General features: G+C 36.2%; 2 protein-coding genes across 4 annotated transcripts; one reads left to right on the top strand and one right to left on the bottom strand.

The window, feature by feature from the left end:
• Window positions 1–232: 232 nt before the first annotated feature.
• Window positions 233–10942, top strand: LOC132303108 (uncharacterized). Of its 3 annotated transcripts, none has more exons than XM_059800215.1 (22): window positions 233–549; window positions 755–949; window positions 1882–1961; window positions 2548–2634; window positions 2747–2797; window positions 2901–3018; window positions 3124–3180; window positions 3302–3366; window positions 3509–3592; window positions 3800–3850; window positions 3948–4010; window positions 4106–4152; window positions 4284–4353; window positions 4444–4506; window positions 6243–6332; window positions 6414–6452; window positions 6549–6776; window positions 6876–6961; window positions 7323–7371; window positions 7491–7571; window positions 7678–7771; window positions 10345–10480. In XM_059800215.1, the coding sequence occupies exons 2-22, from the start codon at window positions 832–834 to the stop codon at window positions 10356–10358; spliced, it is 1635 nt and encodes a 544-aa protein (XP_059656198.1). In that variant the 5' UTR covers window positions 233–549; window positions 755–831; the 3' UTR covers window positions 10359–10480. The 3 variants fall into 3 exon arrangements, with proteins under 3 accessions (XP_059656198.1, XP_059656188.1, XP_059656180.1); XM_059800205.1 differs by having other exon boundaries at window positions 236–549; window positions 761–949; window positions 10365–10942; XM_059800197.1 differs by having other exon boundaries at window positions 236–549; window positions 10365–10942.
• A 1360-nt stretch (window positions 10943–12302) lies between these two features.
• Window positions 12303–16953, bottom strand: LOC132303129 (jasmonate-induced oxygenase 4). Its single transcript, XM_059800244.1, has 3 exons — window positions 16082–16953; window positions 15127–15448; window positions 12303–13053 (listed from the first exon to the last, which is right to left on the bottom strand). The coding sequence occupies exons 1-3, from the start codon at window positions 16543–16545 to the stop codon at window positions 12811–12813; spliced, it is 1029 nt and encodes a 342-aa protein (XP_059656227.1). The 5' UTR covers window positions 16546–16953; the 3' UTR covers window positions 12303–12810.
• Window positions 16954–17013: the final 60 nt, after the last annotated feature.

The raw sequence follows: 17013 nt of genomic DNA, 5'->3' as shown, positions 1-17013 counted from the left end.
TTTTATTAATAAAATAAAATTAGTAATTGGTAGAAAATAAAACTACTTGAAGAAGGAAAAAGAAATATATAAATTTTAATAGGGAAAAAAATCTGTTACATCATTCCATCTTGATATTTATTTTCTTTACAGTTTCATTTTCATCCAATTGACGCGAGACAAAAAGAAAACAAGGGCAGGGCTGAGGTATAAAACACATTTGGGTTTTTTGAGGGGTTAGGATTTTTTATACGCTTATATATAACACACACACATAGGCGATAGTGTGTATATATACACAAAGCCGCCATAGCCTTCTCTTCCCAACCTCAACCCAAACCACCACCACTCTTTCTCTCATTCCTTCCCCACAACACTTTCACATTGCATTTTCATTCCTCCATTTTCAATTCCCTCTCGCCCATCTCTCTCTCTGTCTCTCCATTTCTATTCATCTATCCATCAATCGATAAGGTACATAGAATCAGAGACATTAGTTATCTACTTATCAGGAGTGAATAATCAGTAAACGACTCTGCAAATATAGGCGTAGCTGAAAAAGGGTACAAGGTATTCTCTCCTCTCTCTTTCTTTTAGTTCGTTCATTCTAAAAATGCGTTGCTCCACAGTCCACGCTCTGTATCTATGTGTATTTGTAGAGAGAGAAAGTGGGTTGGCGTTATAAATCATATATTTGTTTGTATGTGTATATGTGTGTGTGTGTATATATATATAGAGACCTTGTGAGTTGTGATGTGGGTTTTATCATCGGCAGGAACAGGGGACGAAAAGGGTCTTCTTCTTCTACAAAGGAAGAGAAAGAGAGGTAAAGAGGAAACGAAAAGGGATAATATGAAGTACGTTTTGGTTACAGGAGGAGTAGTTAGCGGTCTCGGCAAAGGAGTCACTGCTAGTAGTATTGGCCTTATTCTTAAGGCCTGTGGACTTCGCGTTACTTCCATTAAGATTGGTCTGTTTTCCTTCTTCTCCTTCTCTCTCTATCTATATCTCTATGTATATCTGCTTAACCACAACACCAAGATCGTAATCACAATGAGCTAAAAATTGCCTCTTTCTTATTTTTATTTTTTTTTAAATTTTTGCCTGATTTAGCCCCTTCAAATTCTCTGGGTGTGTTTTTTTTCTTATAAAATTTGTTTCTGTTTGAATTTTTAATACTAAAAATGGTCTTTAAATTGCATAAAAAACCGGTCACTATTTCTATATATATTTTTTCCTTATGTCACGATTGATCAGAGTCATGATACTTTAGAATGTGGGTTTTGATTTAATTTTTTTTTTTTTCATAATATGAGTGAAGAAAAATACAATCTTTTTGTTATTTCTTGGTTTATAGGTCCTGGGGCATCTGGGTTTTTTTCTCCCTTCTATATTAGAGTATTTTATCTGTATGTAATACAGTTTGAGAAGGGTTCTCTTAAGATGGAGCAAAGTATACTTTGATTCCATTACTTTCTTGTATGCAAATTTGAATTTGTGAATGATATGCTGATTTTTAGAGGGAACTCTTATTTTTTGTACCCTTGAAATGTAAAATGTTCAAAAGAAATATGTCATTTAGTGCACTATTTGATTTTGAGTCTGGGATTTGTTTCAATATTTCAATACTGTAAACTAAAAATTGGCCTCTGAGAGCTTGTTAAAGCTCCAATGAAAGTTTTCTTCTTTTTATCCAATATTGGACTTAAAATTTTCTAATCAGCACTACTGTTTAAGTACTGTCTTATTAGTAGTGCTTCTTGTTCTTTTTTCTTCAAATCATGGAGCCAATTTGAGGGGATGTAATTATTCATCGCTCACTATATCTTTTTTCTCTTAAAAGCATAATCATATGATTTTTTCTGAAGTTGTATTTCTTTTATATTTTTACCTTTCATTCAGATCCTTACTTGAACACTGATGCTGGAACCATGTCCCCTTTTGAGCATGGAGAAGTTTTTGTTTTAGATGATGGCGGAGAGGTAAAAGAAACTTCTTCATTTCAATTCTGCAGCTGTTCGGTATATTTCTGTTTTTATTTCTTCTATTCAAGGGGGTTAAGAGGTTCTGCTTCTTGCTGTTGTTGGAGGGTCGGAACTTTGAGTTTTGATTAGGAATGTGTGGCGAATTCGACTTTTCAATTCCATTGCAGGAGGCATTCATTTTAGTTTTTCCATTTGAACATAAGTATCTGGTATTGTGTCTGATGTTTTCAGATTATCCACTGACGATGAAAGCGATGAAGATTAATTACTTTATTCGATTTATTCTTAATATATAATTATTTTAAAACTTTGAACATTTTTTTAGGGGAAAAAAACAAATTTAAAGAGTTAACATGTTTAAAAGTTGTTGGTTAATCTGAAACTGCCCAAAACTGAACAAAGTTGACTAATTGGAAGGAGATGGTACTTTATCATCATACACTTTCTATTTGCAATCGTTCCTGCTAGTTGTTTACGTTGTCATGCATCTGAAAGCAAACTTGCATTTTTGCCTCTAGTGGAGGGTTACTGGAATTTTTTATGTAATTCAAACCAAAAAACTTATTAATTTTTATATTTGAAGGTGGACCTCGACCTTGGAAACTATGAGCGGTTCCTAGATATCAAGTTAACAAGTGATAATAATATCACCACCGGAAAGATTTACCAGGCAAGTGGGTTAAATTGAAAGCCTCCTTATGTGCTTGCTGCTTGAGATTCTTAAGATAATATGGCTGATTCCTAACTTACTGATTTGATTGCTTAATTTTCTTGTATGATAGTCTGTAATTAACAAGGAGAGAAAGGGTGATTATCTGGGAAAAACAGTCCAGGTATTTCCCTGCCGCTGAACTGTATCTATTGAATTATACGATCTCTTAGAAAAGCTTCCCATCTATATGTTTCCAGTTTTCATTTCCTATTTCCTTTGGTCAGGTTGTCCCTCACATCACAGATGCCATCCAAGAGTGGATTGAACGTGTAGCAGTGATACCAGTGGATGGAAAAGAAGGTCCTGCTGATGTTTGTGTCATCGAGTTGGGTGGTACCATAGGTAAATTGACACAAATTTTGATGTGTGGTTCAATGAGTAGTTACCCTGTTTTAGCTGGTAAAAAAAGAACCTTTTTTTTTTTTTTTTTTTTTGTTGTTGTTGTAGGGGACATTGAATCAATGCCATTTATTGAGGCTCTTGGACAGTTCTCATACCGTGTAGGTAAGTTGATGCACATTCAACTTATTACACATTTGTAAATCAACTTTTCAACTATTAAGAATCAACTTAGTTTTAGAGCTTAAGAGTATTAATTTCTTTTCATCAATACCCTACTTTATAGGTGCTGGAAACTTTTGCTTGATACATGTCAGCCTTGTTCCTGTTTTGAATGTTGTTGGTGAACAGGTGGGTTCTTAATACGAATACCTTACACGCTGATGCATCTTATATGCACAGATGCATAGGCTTCTTTATGCCTTTCTTCACTGAAAAGGGGAATTACATTGTTAAGTCTGATGAGTGTCGTACCTTTGCTTACTGTGTTCAGAAAACAAAGCCAACCCAGCACAGCGTTAGGGGACTAAGAAGCCTGGGATTGATGCCAAATATTTTAGCTTGCCGTAGCACAATGGTCTCTCTCTCTCTCTCTCTCTCACACGCACCCGCACACGCACACGCACACGCACACGCTTGTATAGATACAATAACATACATGCATGCTTGCACACTGCACACATCACTCTTGTGCCTCTCTACGTGTGCGCGCACTTGGGCTAGCGTATTTGTTTGTTTGTTTGAAATGGTTGACTTCAGCTTCTAAATTTCAATACATTTTCAGGAACTTGATGAAAACGTGATGACAAAACTCTCTCAATTTTGCCATGTTCCGGTATTGTGGTTAGAAGAATAATTTTTTGAGGCATATTTTTTGCATGTATCTTATCTGGTTTGTAAGTCTCTCCTTTCTTAAACCACATTTTTTCCAGGTTGAAAGCATTATCACCCTCTATGATGTGCCCAACATCTGGCATGTTCCTTTGCTTTTAAGAGTAAGTAATTCTATGACAAATTTGAAGGTTATTCCCATCCCTGATTTCTTTTTCTTGCAATAAGAACTTAAATACTTGTTTTTCTTCTCAAATAGGATCAGAAGGCACATGAAGCTATCTTGAAAGTGCTGAACCTTAAAGGGTTTGTCTAATGAGCTCAATTCTCATTTGTTCTGTTGTGTTTATCTGGATTTATTTTCACTGTTAATTTTTTCAATTTACTTTTTGGTTCTTTTGCTAGCATAGTGACAACGCTAATTTTATTTAAAGCAGTGTTACTGGGGAACCTGCTTTGGGGGAATGGACAGCAAGGGCTGCACTCTGTGACAAGTTGCATGAGCCTGTACGTCCAAGTTTTTTTTTGAATTTAAAGTTACTTTTTGTTTACCATTTGCTGGTAGTGTTATTGAAATTGACGTCATTTAAATTGCAGGTCAGAATTGCCATGGTCGGAAAATATACAGGCCTTTCAGATTCTTACCTCTCTGTACTGAAGGTGAACCTAGCTATTTGTGCATTGATATAATGGAACTCGTGATCTTTTATGCTGTGTAGTTTCTGACTGCAACAAATTTTTAGTTTCTTGCATTATTCTTTTTAGTTATGGAATTGCTATATTATACACCATCTATCTTTTGCATCTTTGGAAACTTGAATGTCTTATGGTAGACAACATGTCATTATTTTTTGATTGACCCAGCCTTGTAATTTAGGAGGGAATAGCAAAATTTATGCCCTTTTGAGCTTGCTTGGTGTGACTCAATTGGTCTAAAGCCATTTTTGCTGCAGCTTCCATTGCAGGATGATAATTACTTCAGGAATGTGGATATTTATATTGTTTTACTAGTCAAAGTATCTTAGTTTCTCTGAATATGGAGTTGAAATTATAAGAGTTAGGTTGCTTAGAGGGCTTCATATAGCTTATCTAAAATCTTTCCATTCAATAGAGAACGAGCTTTAGAGATCTCTTCCGCAATTATGCTTTTTGTGGATTATATGCAATGCAAACCCTAGGTGTGATGCCTAACTGATCATAGGAGTGATTCCTAGTTACTTCCTTTTCTGCACTTCTGATCTTTAAAACCCCCACAACCAAAGCTGAACTATCCTCCTTTATACCCTTAAAATCCCACTTTCCAAGCCTTAGCCCCTCCATTTTCAAGCAGTCTTCCCTAGCACGCAAATGAAGCACAGCCAGTCATCAAGTAATGTTACTGGGTACCGTTCACATCCCCAGTATTTGATTTTTCATTTTTTTATTACGATCCCCAAACCCCCCTAACACACTTGCAATTTTACAAATTTCAAAACTATACAACTTTCACTGTACTACAGCCACCAATAAATGGATTTATGAGTCCTAAATGAACTTCCCAAAAGCATAAACATGCCTTCAAACCCACTTTGATGCTAAAAGTTGATGGTTTGACAACATCTAAGACTTTAAGAGGGTTCTTCTAATGTGGAGATGGATGGTAGAGTTTGATTCTTACACTTCTTGAAGCCATAATGTAAGTGAGGGAGATGAGATAGAGAGCCTTCAACCTCCTTGAACAGAGTATATGCAATGAGTTTATACAAACCACAAACATATATATATATATATATATATATATATATATATTATACATAATGTCAAACTTGGGGCAATTTATCAATCTCATTTTCTTGAGTTGGTGTATGCTTGTATTTTCGCACAAGGATTGGACAAAAATGTCTTCACAGTCCTTTGAAGGGCATATATTGGTCATATGAAGCTCAAAAATTCACCACAAAAGTGTTGACCATCTCTGACTATTAGTGAGACTGACATTAGGGGTCGGTTTATTGCAAACATGTAAACTAGAAGGGGATACCTGTAATGATCCAAAACTTCTGGGATGTCTGTAATTTTCACTACGTAATTTACCCTAATTTATATATTATTTACTAGACTACATATTTGTTATGATTCAAGCCTTAGAAATCTCTAACACTCAAATTCAGAGGACTGTGGAGGTTATATGTTCCCCAGTATCCCATGTGAATCTAATGCAAGAATACCAAGGAGTTACATGACGGCCATGTGATGGCGCATCAAATAGATGCATGGGTAACTCAGTAGGTCCTTGTATTAGAGGGAGTGTGGGTGGATGTCTACATGGGCTTCAGTATTTGCATGTATAGTGTGTTTTAGAGCAGATACAAGTTTTTCCTGCTGCTAGCTAATCTTATAAAGTTCTCTCTTTGCAGGCTCTTTTGCATGCTTCTGTTTCTTGCCAAAGGAAACTTTCTGTAAATTGGGTTCCTGCCAGTGACCTTGAAGATGAAACTGCAAAAGAGGTTAAATAATCAGTTTTAAGTTCTCAGTCTTAGTATTCATTTATCTCACATCATGACTTAACAAAAATTTTCTGTATGCAGAATCCTGATGCTTATAATGCTGCATGGAATTTACTAAAGGTTCGTGTACCTTAGGGTTTAACAGCCTTAAATTAGCTTAGTGAAATTGCTTTTCTAGCAGTTTACTTTAGCCCCCTGACAAGCCTTTATCTTTAGGATGCAGATGGTGTGCTTGTTCCAGGAGGGTTTGGTGACAGAGGGGTGCAAGGAAAAATTGTTGCTGCAAAGTATGCCCGTGAAAACAGGATTCCATTCCTTGGAATATGCCTAGGAATGCAAATTGCCGTCATTGAGTTTGCTCGATCTGTTCTTGGAATGCAAGATGCAAACAGCACTGAATTTGATCCTAACACTCGGAATCCTTGTGTTGTATTTATGCCAGAGGTCTGGTATTCTTCACACTTGAATTCAGGAGGGCAGTTCCAGTTATGTCTGATTTTTTCCTCGTAATGATAATCTGATCACTGTACCATATGCTTGCAGGGTTCAAAAACTCAAATGGGAGGCACCATGAGGCTTGGATCAAGGAGAACATTTTTTCAGGTTAAAGACTGTAAATCTGCAAAACTGTGAGCACTTTTGACTCCATTTACATAATACATACAGATACGCATTTATACATATTGCGCTGAAAGAATTCAGTTGGTTGTATCATGAATTGTCGTGGAATTAACTTTACCCTTCAAATGCATACATTCACAAACCTATCAGTACCTAGAAAGATATGAAAAGATATGACTGGCCTAATAATTATCCCTTTTTGAATTTCATGTATGGTATTGTGAATTATCATGGACAAGGACCAAGTAACTTCAATTATCATGCATATGAATTGATTGTGTGTAGTCTATAGATATGTATGGAAAATATTTATGGTATTCTGATAAACATCCCCAATCTTGGCTAACCAATATGATTTGGATTTTGTAGATATGGAAATAGGAGCTTCATTGATGAGAGACATCGTCATAGATACGAGGTATTTGGCATTAACAAGCATATTGCCTTGGAACTGATGTTTGCTAAACTTTATCATATATGTTATTCAATGGTCTCTTTTGTAGGCGTTTTCGGTTGACAAATAATTTTCTTATGTAGGTGAATCCTGATATGGTAGCACAACTTGAAAATGCTGGTCTCTCTTTTACTGGAAAAGATGAAAGTGGTCAACGCATGGAGGTAGGTTTTCAGTTGAGAATTGTAGCTCTCTTAACTTTTTTATTTGCTGCAATGATTTTGTACATCCTGATGGTTCTGAGTATGCAATGGTACAATGGTTCTACAGATTATTGAGCTGCCTAAGCACCCTTACTTTGTTGGTGTTCAATTCCACCCCGAGTTCAAATCAAGGCCAGGGAAACCTTCTCCTCTTTTCTTAGGTATTTGTCTCTGGCATCTCAAAATTCTTCTGACGAGACATATATGTTATTTTGTATATACTTTATTTCGTCAAAGTGATCACATCAATATTTTTCCTCTATATCTGATATTTTGAAGGTCTTGCATATTATCTTACTGTTGGGTTGGGTTTGTTAACTACTGTAGTTTAACTTAATTATAATTATTAGGAAAAATAGACAGGCTATGATAAAATTTGCAGCAGCCAACAAAGGTTACAAAACTATTGAGATTCTTTTATTTCGCTACTGGTTTAGTGTGGTGCAAGTCGAGGCCATCTAGACAAAGCACAAATAACCAGCCTTATCTTGGCACAAAATGCCTTAACCCTGGCTCATTCACCATTTTGAACAAATTAACCAGTGCGGACAGCGAGAGCAGCAATTTCAAATGTTCCTTAGGATACAGAGTGCCATTTTGAACAAAACAACCAGTACAGACAGTGAGAGCGGCAATTTCAAATGTTCCTTAGGATGCAGAGACTCTAGACTACCATTACATATTTACATATAAATGCATATTATTGTAAACCCTCGTAAAGTTATAATAGTTGCTGCATTTATTATTGTAAACCCTCTGAAAGTTATAATAGTTGAGTTATAATTGTTTTTCTCTTATTAGTATTTGTAGATTATATTGTTAATGGTACTTTTTATTCTGTAATAATTATCTTCCTATCTTCTTTTGTGCTTATGTTAATTGTTTACCAATATCATTTTTGGGAAGTTTCATTGAACAATGTCAAATAGGCTTTTTCTTCATATACTTTACCTAGCAAAGCACATAATAAGTTTTGGTATGCAATCAATATAAACTCCTCTAATTGGAATAAAGGTGGATTTCAATTCATAACAGTTGCTAAAATATAAGAATTATAATTTTTAGAGGCTGATGAACTTAAGCCTATAAGCAATCTCATTCCCGCCCTCAATTAACCTGTCATGTTCCATAGGACCAAATTACTTACTTGATAACCACCCTCAATTAAACTGGCTGGTATCAGGAACTATATTTTTTCATAAAATATTATATAAAATAACCGCTTTTAGATAATTATCGACACTCTGTATACATGCTTATGTCCAAGTCAAAAGTTGTTTAGCATACATGAAGTCAAATACAAAAAGATGGATGGTTGCAATCTAATAGTTAATGACCTAAAAATGTCCACTTGTGATGCAACCAGGTTCAATCCTAAACATCATAACTTCAAAGTGTCTTCTAATATGTTGTTGAGTTAGTTCGACTGTTATGCCAGCAGCCTTGATCAAGGTTCAAAATTCCTGGTGGAAACCGAATTCACTCGGTTGAGTTGACTCTTGATTGGAGGCTGTGAAGATGATATCAAGTCATGATACATAAAGAGTGGTGATATGGAGTCTAGTCATGAGAGGACTTGGTCAGAGCAGCCCTGTGTTTTGACATTGTCCAGATCAATCTTGTATATCACAGGACACATTGGCTGAAATGGCCTTTAAATTACATTTTCCAGTGGACTTCATCAATCATCTCACACCTCAAACCAAAAGTTGCTGTTTGCTCTTCCATTCTTTTGTACTCACACCCTTGCAAGTGTATTCCGATTCATTGCAAAATAGAACTTCTCTTTCACTCTTTTATGTCGAACAATCAAAAGATTGTTTTGGGTTTTAGAGGTAATTAAACCCCAAGAATTCACGAGCTTTGGGTTTATTCAACTAGGAAGAGACTCTTGGTGAATCTTTTTGAGTATGGTTGTGTAATAATGGATTTGTGAGTTTGTGTGTGCTTCTTGTTTCAAATTCAATGGATTCTTGTTTAACTTGGGGGGTGGAGGGGAGAGATGGAAGCAAGTCCCACGTTTGGGTTGCTTTTCTCACATTGTGGAAGAAAAACACAAATTTAGTTAGGGAAGTGAAGATGATATTTGGGGTGAAGGTCGTTGGCAATTGTGTAGGATGATGCGGAAGAGAATGCTGGGATGATGATGACAGACAATCATGTGTAACTTTGCACAATATAGTATTTTTTGGTTTTTGGTTCTAACTATTACCGAATACTGTAGTAGACCAAGTAATGTATTTTTGTTATATATGGTGAGTTGATTACTGATACTATAACTTAGAACTTTACATGGTGAATTGGCGATATTAATTGGACCAAGTTGCACCCTCACGACCTAGGAAATTTACAGCTCTGCTCATGAAAATACCAATCCACAAGTTAAGCCTAACAAGTTTTACTTGTGACATTTTACTTCCTGGTAAATTCTACTTGTGGCATTTTACTTGAGTGCTCATACATAGGATTTAAGTAAATCATGGAGAAAATTATAGATACTACTGATTATACAAGGGCAGAATGTTGTCCCCTGAACAAGTATTAGTGTCCTTGTTGGTTTACTTGAATTTTTTTTTTCACCCTCCTTCGCTAGTTATAGGCATTTATTTGACATGATCCATCTAGTGCTTGTTGGTCACTTGATTTTGTCTTACGTTTCTGGAATGCCAGAACTATCCCAATTTAAAATGTGATGCCATGCCAAGTTGTGACAAATTTTGATGCTAACTTACAGATTGCATATTTTAACAACAGGACTTCTAGCAGCTGCAAGCGGGCAGCTGGATGCTGTCTTGAAGAGAGGTTTAACGCAGGCAAGCGCAATGAGCAATGGGACCTCAGCTTTGAAACATCGCAAATATGGAAATGGAAATAGAGCTGCTGATGGGCCAGTAGTAGCCGTTTATAGCAATGGGAATGGTGTGCACTTTTAGAGGAAAGTGGCTTTAGTTTCCTAATTCTATAGGCCCTTCTTTTTCTTTTTCTTTTCTCCCTTTTTTGGGGTGTGGTTTACCGATTTTGCAGGCGCTTTTCTGGTTGGTCTGTACAGAGCCATACGAGTTTGGTAGGTGTTGTAGCTCTCAACTGGACTCGTTGACAGACTGGAGCTGGATTCCGGTTTTTTTAACGGAACAGCCTGTTGTATTTACAGTTCATTGCAAGGAAAAATGGTTAGGGGTCTTTTTTTATTTTCTTGTTGTCTTTGAAGTATATGTTTTTATGTAGTATCTTTTGTTGCTGTGATTTTTTTTTTTTTGCTATGTGAGAACCCATGCTATCCATGTATAATAGCATCGACTGTCTGATAGAAATGGTGATTGTTGTGATTATTATTTTCTGGGTTCCACATGGGAAACTTTTATTCAAACAGTAAAAAGAAATAATATACAAGATTTGAGAGACACGAACAGAAAAATTGAAGACAACACTAAAACAAATTATACAAAACAAACTTGCTCCATCAACCAAACCTGAGAACTATGCAAAGCAAAATAAGGGAAGAGTGAGTTTACGTAGCGTGTGTTCTCTATGACTTGTGCTCTATGGGACTTTAGCCATTAGATTGAGAGATTGATCAAACCGTTGAGGACACAAACTCGGGTGAAAGTGCAATGTTTAGTAATGCTCTATGAAAGGGTCGGGACTCATGACTCATTATGCGGTCTCCACCCTTTCCTGTGCACCTCATGTGGGGGTGATATCCCGCCCTTTTCTGTGTATTGGACCGTTCAGTGCACGGGAGAGGATTCTAACAATAGACTTCATAGGCCAAAACAAGATGAGTTTGAATTTGACGAACAAAAATTGAGTTCAGCTACAATAAACTGTTCCCAAGGCAAACTCAAACACCCAGATACTTTGTTCAAAGTTCAAACTCAAATGAATTGCATTCCCAAAAGTAGATGAAACCAAACACGCGAGAGAGAGAGTAGTAGTGTCTAAAACTTCATAGTCATATGACTTGTATAAAAGCATGTATTCTTGGGACCCGTTTGGCATGCAATGTGTTTTAGGTGTTATATTTTTGGTCAATACCAAAACAACTGTTTTGTTGTAGAAAACGAAACCATGTTTGGTAACAAAAAATTATTTTGAAAAATTCAAAAATTTGCTTTAGTTCCTCCGTTATAATATCAAAACACACAATTTGGGTTAAAAAATTTGATATGTTATGAACTATTCCAAATCAATATCAACCCTGCCAAACATAATATGGGCCCAAATTTAGATACCAATATCATAACGCATGTCAAAAGGCCCTACAAAATACTCCAGGCAAGAATTTGAGTGATGTGGGAATAAGACCCTACCTTAGGATTTGGAGTTCCCAAAAACCCTTTCAATCTGCTAGATGGCCCAGTGGATCAAATAAACCAGTAGTTTTCGAGTAAAAGAGTAAACCCTTATTTTTTATTTATTTATTTTTTTATTTTGTATAAAACACTTGAAGAGAGCATCAGATATTCAAGAAATGACAAGAATTTCAGCAAAGATGTAGTCTAAACAACTGATAATTCCAAGGTCTAAATCAAAGAACCAAAGTACCTAAGAAATGGAATGCAAGCTGCAGACAAGAAGTGGCTGATGCAACCCAAAAGAAACCAATGGACTAGTAGCACAAAGGAACTCCATCTCATATGAAAAAGCATATAATATTTACATCATTTGGCTACAAAAGAGAAACCAATGGACTAGTAGTACAAAGGAACTCCATCTCATATGAAAAAGCATATAATATTACATCATTTGGCTACAAAAGAGAGACGTGAAAATCTTTCCCAGTACAGACCTTAATTAGAGTTACCATAACAGTCTTTCACATCACCAAACTCGATGAAAATTGACTCTGTTTCACACACACACACACACACTCAACCACATGTATAATCATCAATGGCATTGTTTTGATTGCCCCCAAGAAGGATGGGCACATCAGAAGACAACAATGGTTATTCATGAGCACTTAATTGCTCAACATTAGTTGAGCAATCAAAATCTAGTGTTATTTTATGCCATGATCGCGAATAAACTAATCCTATGTGAGACTGCTAGAAACATTAATTTTATAAATATGAAGATAAAATAAATTAAATAGTACTACATGTGCAAGAATTTTATCCACTTATGGAGACATTGATGAGTTCCTATGCTTCCATTGCCCACAAGAATGCCATTACAAAGGCAAAACACCATCATTTGATTATAATAGGAGGGCATCAATATTCCGTTTTCCTTCGGGGCCTTCTGTATACCATGATGAAACGTAGTCCCCATAGATAACTTGCTGATACCGGAGGGGAGAATCGTCACTGACAAGCTCACGAGCTGGAGATATTTTCACTGTCTTTGCAGGGTCGTGAAATGTGGCGATTGATAGCCGCGCCTTGTTACCATTAGTTATGGCTCGATGTTGAGCACTTATATACTTGCCATTGGTAATAATCTGCAGACAGATAACCCCAATCATATACGGCATGACATTTTCCATTCCATTCCTTACCAAAGAATGCTATTCTTAATAAAATATTTTTTGCGATAGAAATTTTAAAATGTTGATAGATGTGTAATTACAAACTTGAAGAATTTCATAACGCCTTCAGAGCTAGCTTTTAGGGCAAAAAATAGAAGAATTTGTCTGCAACAGGAACCTTTTTGGTTTTTTATGCAGACAATTTATACCATAAAAATTAGAGGAAAACTATATTTTTTTTATACAAACAAATATGAAAGTCAAAACAAAAATCTTTGACCTTCCTAGTAGTCAGTATTTATTACATCCAACACACCATAAATTTTTTTCCAAGGTTGCGAAAATCAATTGGGCGCCACACCCACCTACAATAAAAATGCAAAACAAACAACTCCCAAGGAAAATTTCAAAACTAGAAACAAGCATGCACAAATATTTGTAATGAGAGATGAAATATTTGACTTAGTTTAATAGATTTTTCCTAGTTTCAACTAGTTCACTAGTTCAGTCCCAGCTTACAATTAGAAAAGAAAGAGAGATAAAGACTTTAAAAGAAACTGAATTACATTGAAAATCGGACTATCAAAATTGCTGACAAAACCCTAATGCCTCCAAACCTGTGCATGTGTACTCACACCATAAGCACCAACCAAAGAAGGAAAAAAGGGATCAAAATCTTAATTGCTAAAGTACCAACAATGAATGAAATCATAACACTGTCAAGATATGATGCATACCAGTATGAACTGTGTGTCTGTGTTTTTATTCATTGTGATTCTTTTTTTTTTTTTTTTGGGGGGGGGGGGGGGGGGTTTGTGTTTGGCCCTGTATTCTGGCAACTTCTACTTTGAGTTGTACGGCTGCTAGTTGTAATTGTATCAACTGCTAAATTCAGGACCTAATGATCACACCTTCTATTACTTGTTTCCAATAATATGAACATTGCATCAAGATGGTGGATGCGTCATGCAATTAATTATCCGTAGAGCAAGATTCAAAAGCATACTCTTATTGGGTTGATTTCTTACACATGAGGTGGCTGATAGGTGTGACTATATTTTGGCTGGTGGTGAGGCAGGGGTAGGGCCGTAGGGGTTGGGTTGTCCATCGAGGTCTCCAAGCTTTGCTGTGCTATTGTTATCAGCTAGAGGAGGTCTTGCCTAGTTCTACTGCCGGAAGATCTGTTACAAAGTTGAAGTGTAGGAGTCAACCCTTGTGCTAGAATTCTGAGCTAATAAAGGAGGGAACTTTATTTTCTTAAAGGATATTTTACTCAATAACAACTAAACCTTTAATAGAGAAAATTAAAACATTACAACTCTATTGAGTAATATTCATAATCAAGTCATATATTAATATATTATTAAAGGGTCTACTATTGAGCAATGAAAAACTAATACTCCGTACTAAATAGTATCATTTTAAATAAGAATATACAGTAAAACAAAGAGGATGGTTAACTTTGGCTTACATATAGAAATCTTTCATTAAACCATTAGCAGCATGGGTTATCATTTACACATAATATGATTGTAAATACAAATAAAATGCAAACTAGATTCATGTAGAAAAATCAAAATAAATTTACGTAGATATTGCTCATTAGAACTTGTGTATAAAAATGAACATTTCTCTTAGAGCAGTCTTGCAGAATGTTTAGATGTCACCTCACCTTCAGAATCCAACAAATCATAACTACATCATGCAGTGGAGGAGGAAGTATCAAAAGAATGAGTAAAGAATCATTCAGAAATTATGATTAAACCGATTTGGCCTTTCTAAAATACAAGGACATCAATCAGCACTACCTAAACAATAATGGAATCTGACTGATAACTTGAGTAGTATCCTGTCCACTTTCCAAATGAGAGGTAGGGAATTAGTCTTGATTGGAACGAAGTTGGTGTTTGTCTTACTTATTAAGTAAATAATGACAATTCCAAGTTCCAACCATACAAAATCTATTGTCAAGTCATTCCAAAATCTGAATAAACAGGTGTGAAATTGGTCCATATGAAAACCTTAGAGAATGGCAGGAAGTAGTACCTCAGTCTGGTCAGCCAAAATGACGACGATGGCATTAGATAAAGGATGTACATTTACCCATTCACCATCCTTGAAAACCTGAAGACCCTCAACATCGTCTTGGATAAGAAGCGTAATAGCACCCATGTCAGAGTGAGATTGGAGACCAAGGGTGAGCTCCGGCTGTGGACATGGTGGATAATAACTGATCGTGATATTCTGGTAGAACTCCCCAACTACCTCTTCAATGCATAATGGTGGCAGGCCCAGACTCTCAGATATTAAACCCAACAGCTTCTGCGCAAGGACCTTCATGTGATCGCTATACTCCACCACAACATCCCTGATTCCCAAATTTTTTTATTACTAATTATTTCACACACAATTTTCAATTCACAGGTATATCACAGTTATTTCAAATAAAACAACCAAAAAAAGAAAAAAAGTACACCATCCTTTGTTTGGTTGCTGAGAAACTTGTGGCATTGAAAAGAAATTTCAAACATCTTTTACTTATTGGGTACCTCATTACTTTATTTTTCCAGAAACCCAAAAAGAGCTAGTAAAAGCTACACCCAAATAAGAGCCTATCACAAGGTCTATGGATCAATTGGAAACTTGGGAGTGATTTTTTACCTTTTTCTTTTCTTTTGCAGTTGGAAAAAGAAAAGAACACAATACATATGAGCAACACTAAGTTTAAAGAATAAACAAACTAAACAATGCAACAAGAAAGTGACCAATAAATGTACTCCGGTAAAGTCCACACAAATTGTCATCTTATCATCATTGTCTATTGGTGACTTTCCATTTGCATTAATTTTTCACTTTGAAAATAATTTTCCCATACAAAAAAGATTCAAATTTCTTTTCATTTTCCCATTCTATCATAGTTATAATCTCAGCAAACAAACAGTGTTGTGAAGAAACAACTCAAACGATAACAAAATCGAAGCACCAATGCGAAAAAACAGACCTGTAATTAGACGGAGAATGAGGCCAACGAGAGGGATTGCGGCGAGAGACCGGCAAGGTGTGATGATCAAAGTAGTCCCTCCAGTCCAAAACGGTGTCGTTGGAGGCGACCAACATTCGACTGCCGTATCCCTCGGAAGCCGGCGAATTGGGGTCGCAAGCGTACCCGAGCTTCTTCGGCATGGAAGAATCTTCGAAGAAGGATCGACCCACGCCTCTCATGTCTTCGAGCACTCGAATCGGAACATCATGGTTGGTGACGTGGAACGCGCCCCAGTCTCTGCAGACCCGACCCAGTTCTTCTCGGACGTTGTCGGCCGAGAGATCGACTACTGGGATAGATTTAGCGGCGGCGACGGCGGTGGTGGTGGTGGGTCGGTTTTCCGGTGGTTGTATGTACTGGGGTGGGAGTGTGTTGTTTTTTGATAGGGATTGGACTCTGATGGGCTCGCCGGCGACTTCCATTGAAGCTTTGATTCGTCGATCAGCGAAGAAGAGATTTAGAAGAACCGAAAGATGATGTTACTAACAGTTGATACTAATTTCTCGTTCCGGAGGGTCGATTCACATAATACCCACCAAATTGAACATGAAATATAAGGGCAACAGTTTTTGGAGGAACTCAAAATTAGAAAATTGTAAAGAGTTGTTTGGTTGCAGGTTTTTGCAAAATTATTTTATGAAATTTAGTTTAAAAATGATATCTTTTTAATTAATTAAATGGAGCAAACCTCAAATTCATGTAAAACCTTTAAAAGTTAAAATCATATTTAAAATATCATGATAAGGTAAAATATGTTACACACACCAAGTTCCATTCATGCCAAATCTCAAGTCAAACCTACCCGTAATAATGTTCTTATAAAACTAAGAATAATGCTACCTATTTGAGTTTATGACTTTTCTAATGAGTTTGATCAAGTACAAATATTG

The sequence above is a fragment of the Cornus florida genome, unplaced genomic scaffold (assembly GCF_030987335.1).
Source record: "Cornus florida cultivar Cherokee Brave unplaced genomic scaffold, ASM3098733v1 CherokeeBrave_3.0.0_Hap2_Chr01, whole genome shotgun sequence".
Classification (NCBI taxonomy): Eukaryota; Viridiplantae; Streptophyta; class Magnoliopsida; order Cornales; family Cornaceae; genus Cornus; species Cornus florida.
The sequence above is the reverse complement of the archived record's forward strand: the minus strand, read 5'-3'. Positions and strand labels throughout refer to the sequence as shown.

Coding starts and splice junctions, on each gene's coding strand:
- LOC132303129 (XM_059800244.1), bottom strand. CDS start 16,545: ATGGAAGTCGCCGGCGAGCCCATCAGAGTCCAATCCCTATCAAAAAAC. Junction 15,449..16,081: donor CATTCTCCGTCTAATTACAG/GTCTGTTTTTTC, acceptor TTTGGGAATCAG/GGATGTTGTGGTGGAGTATA. Junction 13,054..15,126: donor TTTTGGCTGACCAGACTGAG/GTACTACTTCCT, acceptor ATCTGTCTGCAG/ATTATTACCAATGGCAAGTA.
- LOC132303108 (XM_059800205.1), top strand. CDS start 832: ATGAAGTACGTTTTGGTTACAGGAGGAGTAGTTAGCGGTCTCGGCAAA. Junction 3,593..3,799: donor TAGCTTGCCGTAGCACAATG/GTCTCTCTCTCT, acceptor ATACATTTTCAG/GAACTTGATGAAAACGTGAT. Junction 7,772..10,364: donor ACCTTCTCCTCTTTTCTTAG/GTATTTGTCTCT, acceptor TTTTAACAACAG/GACTTCTAGCAGCTGCAAGC.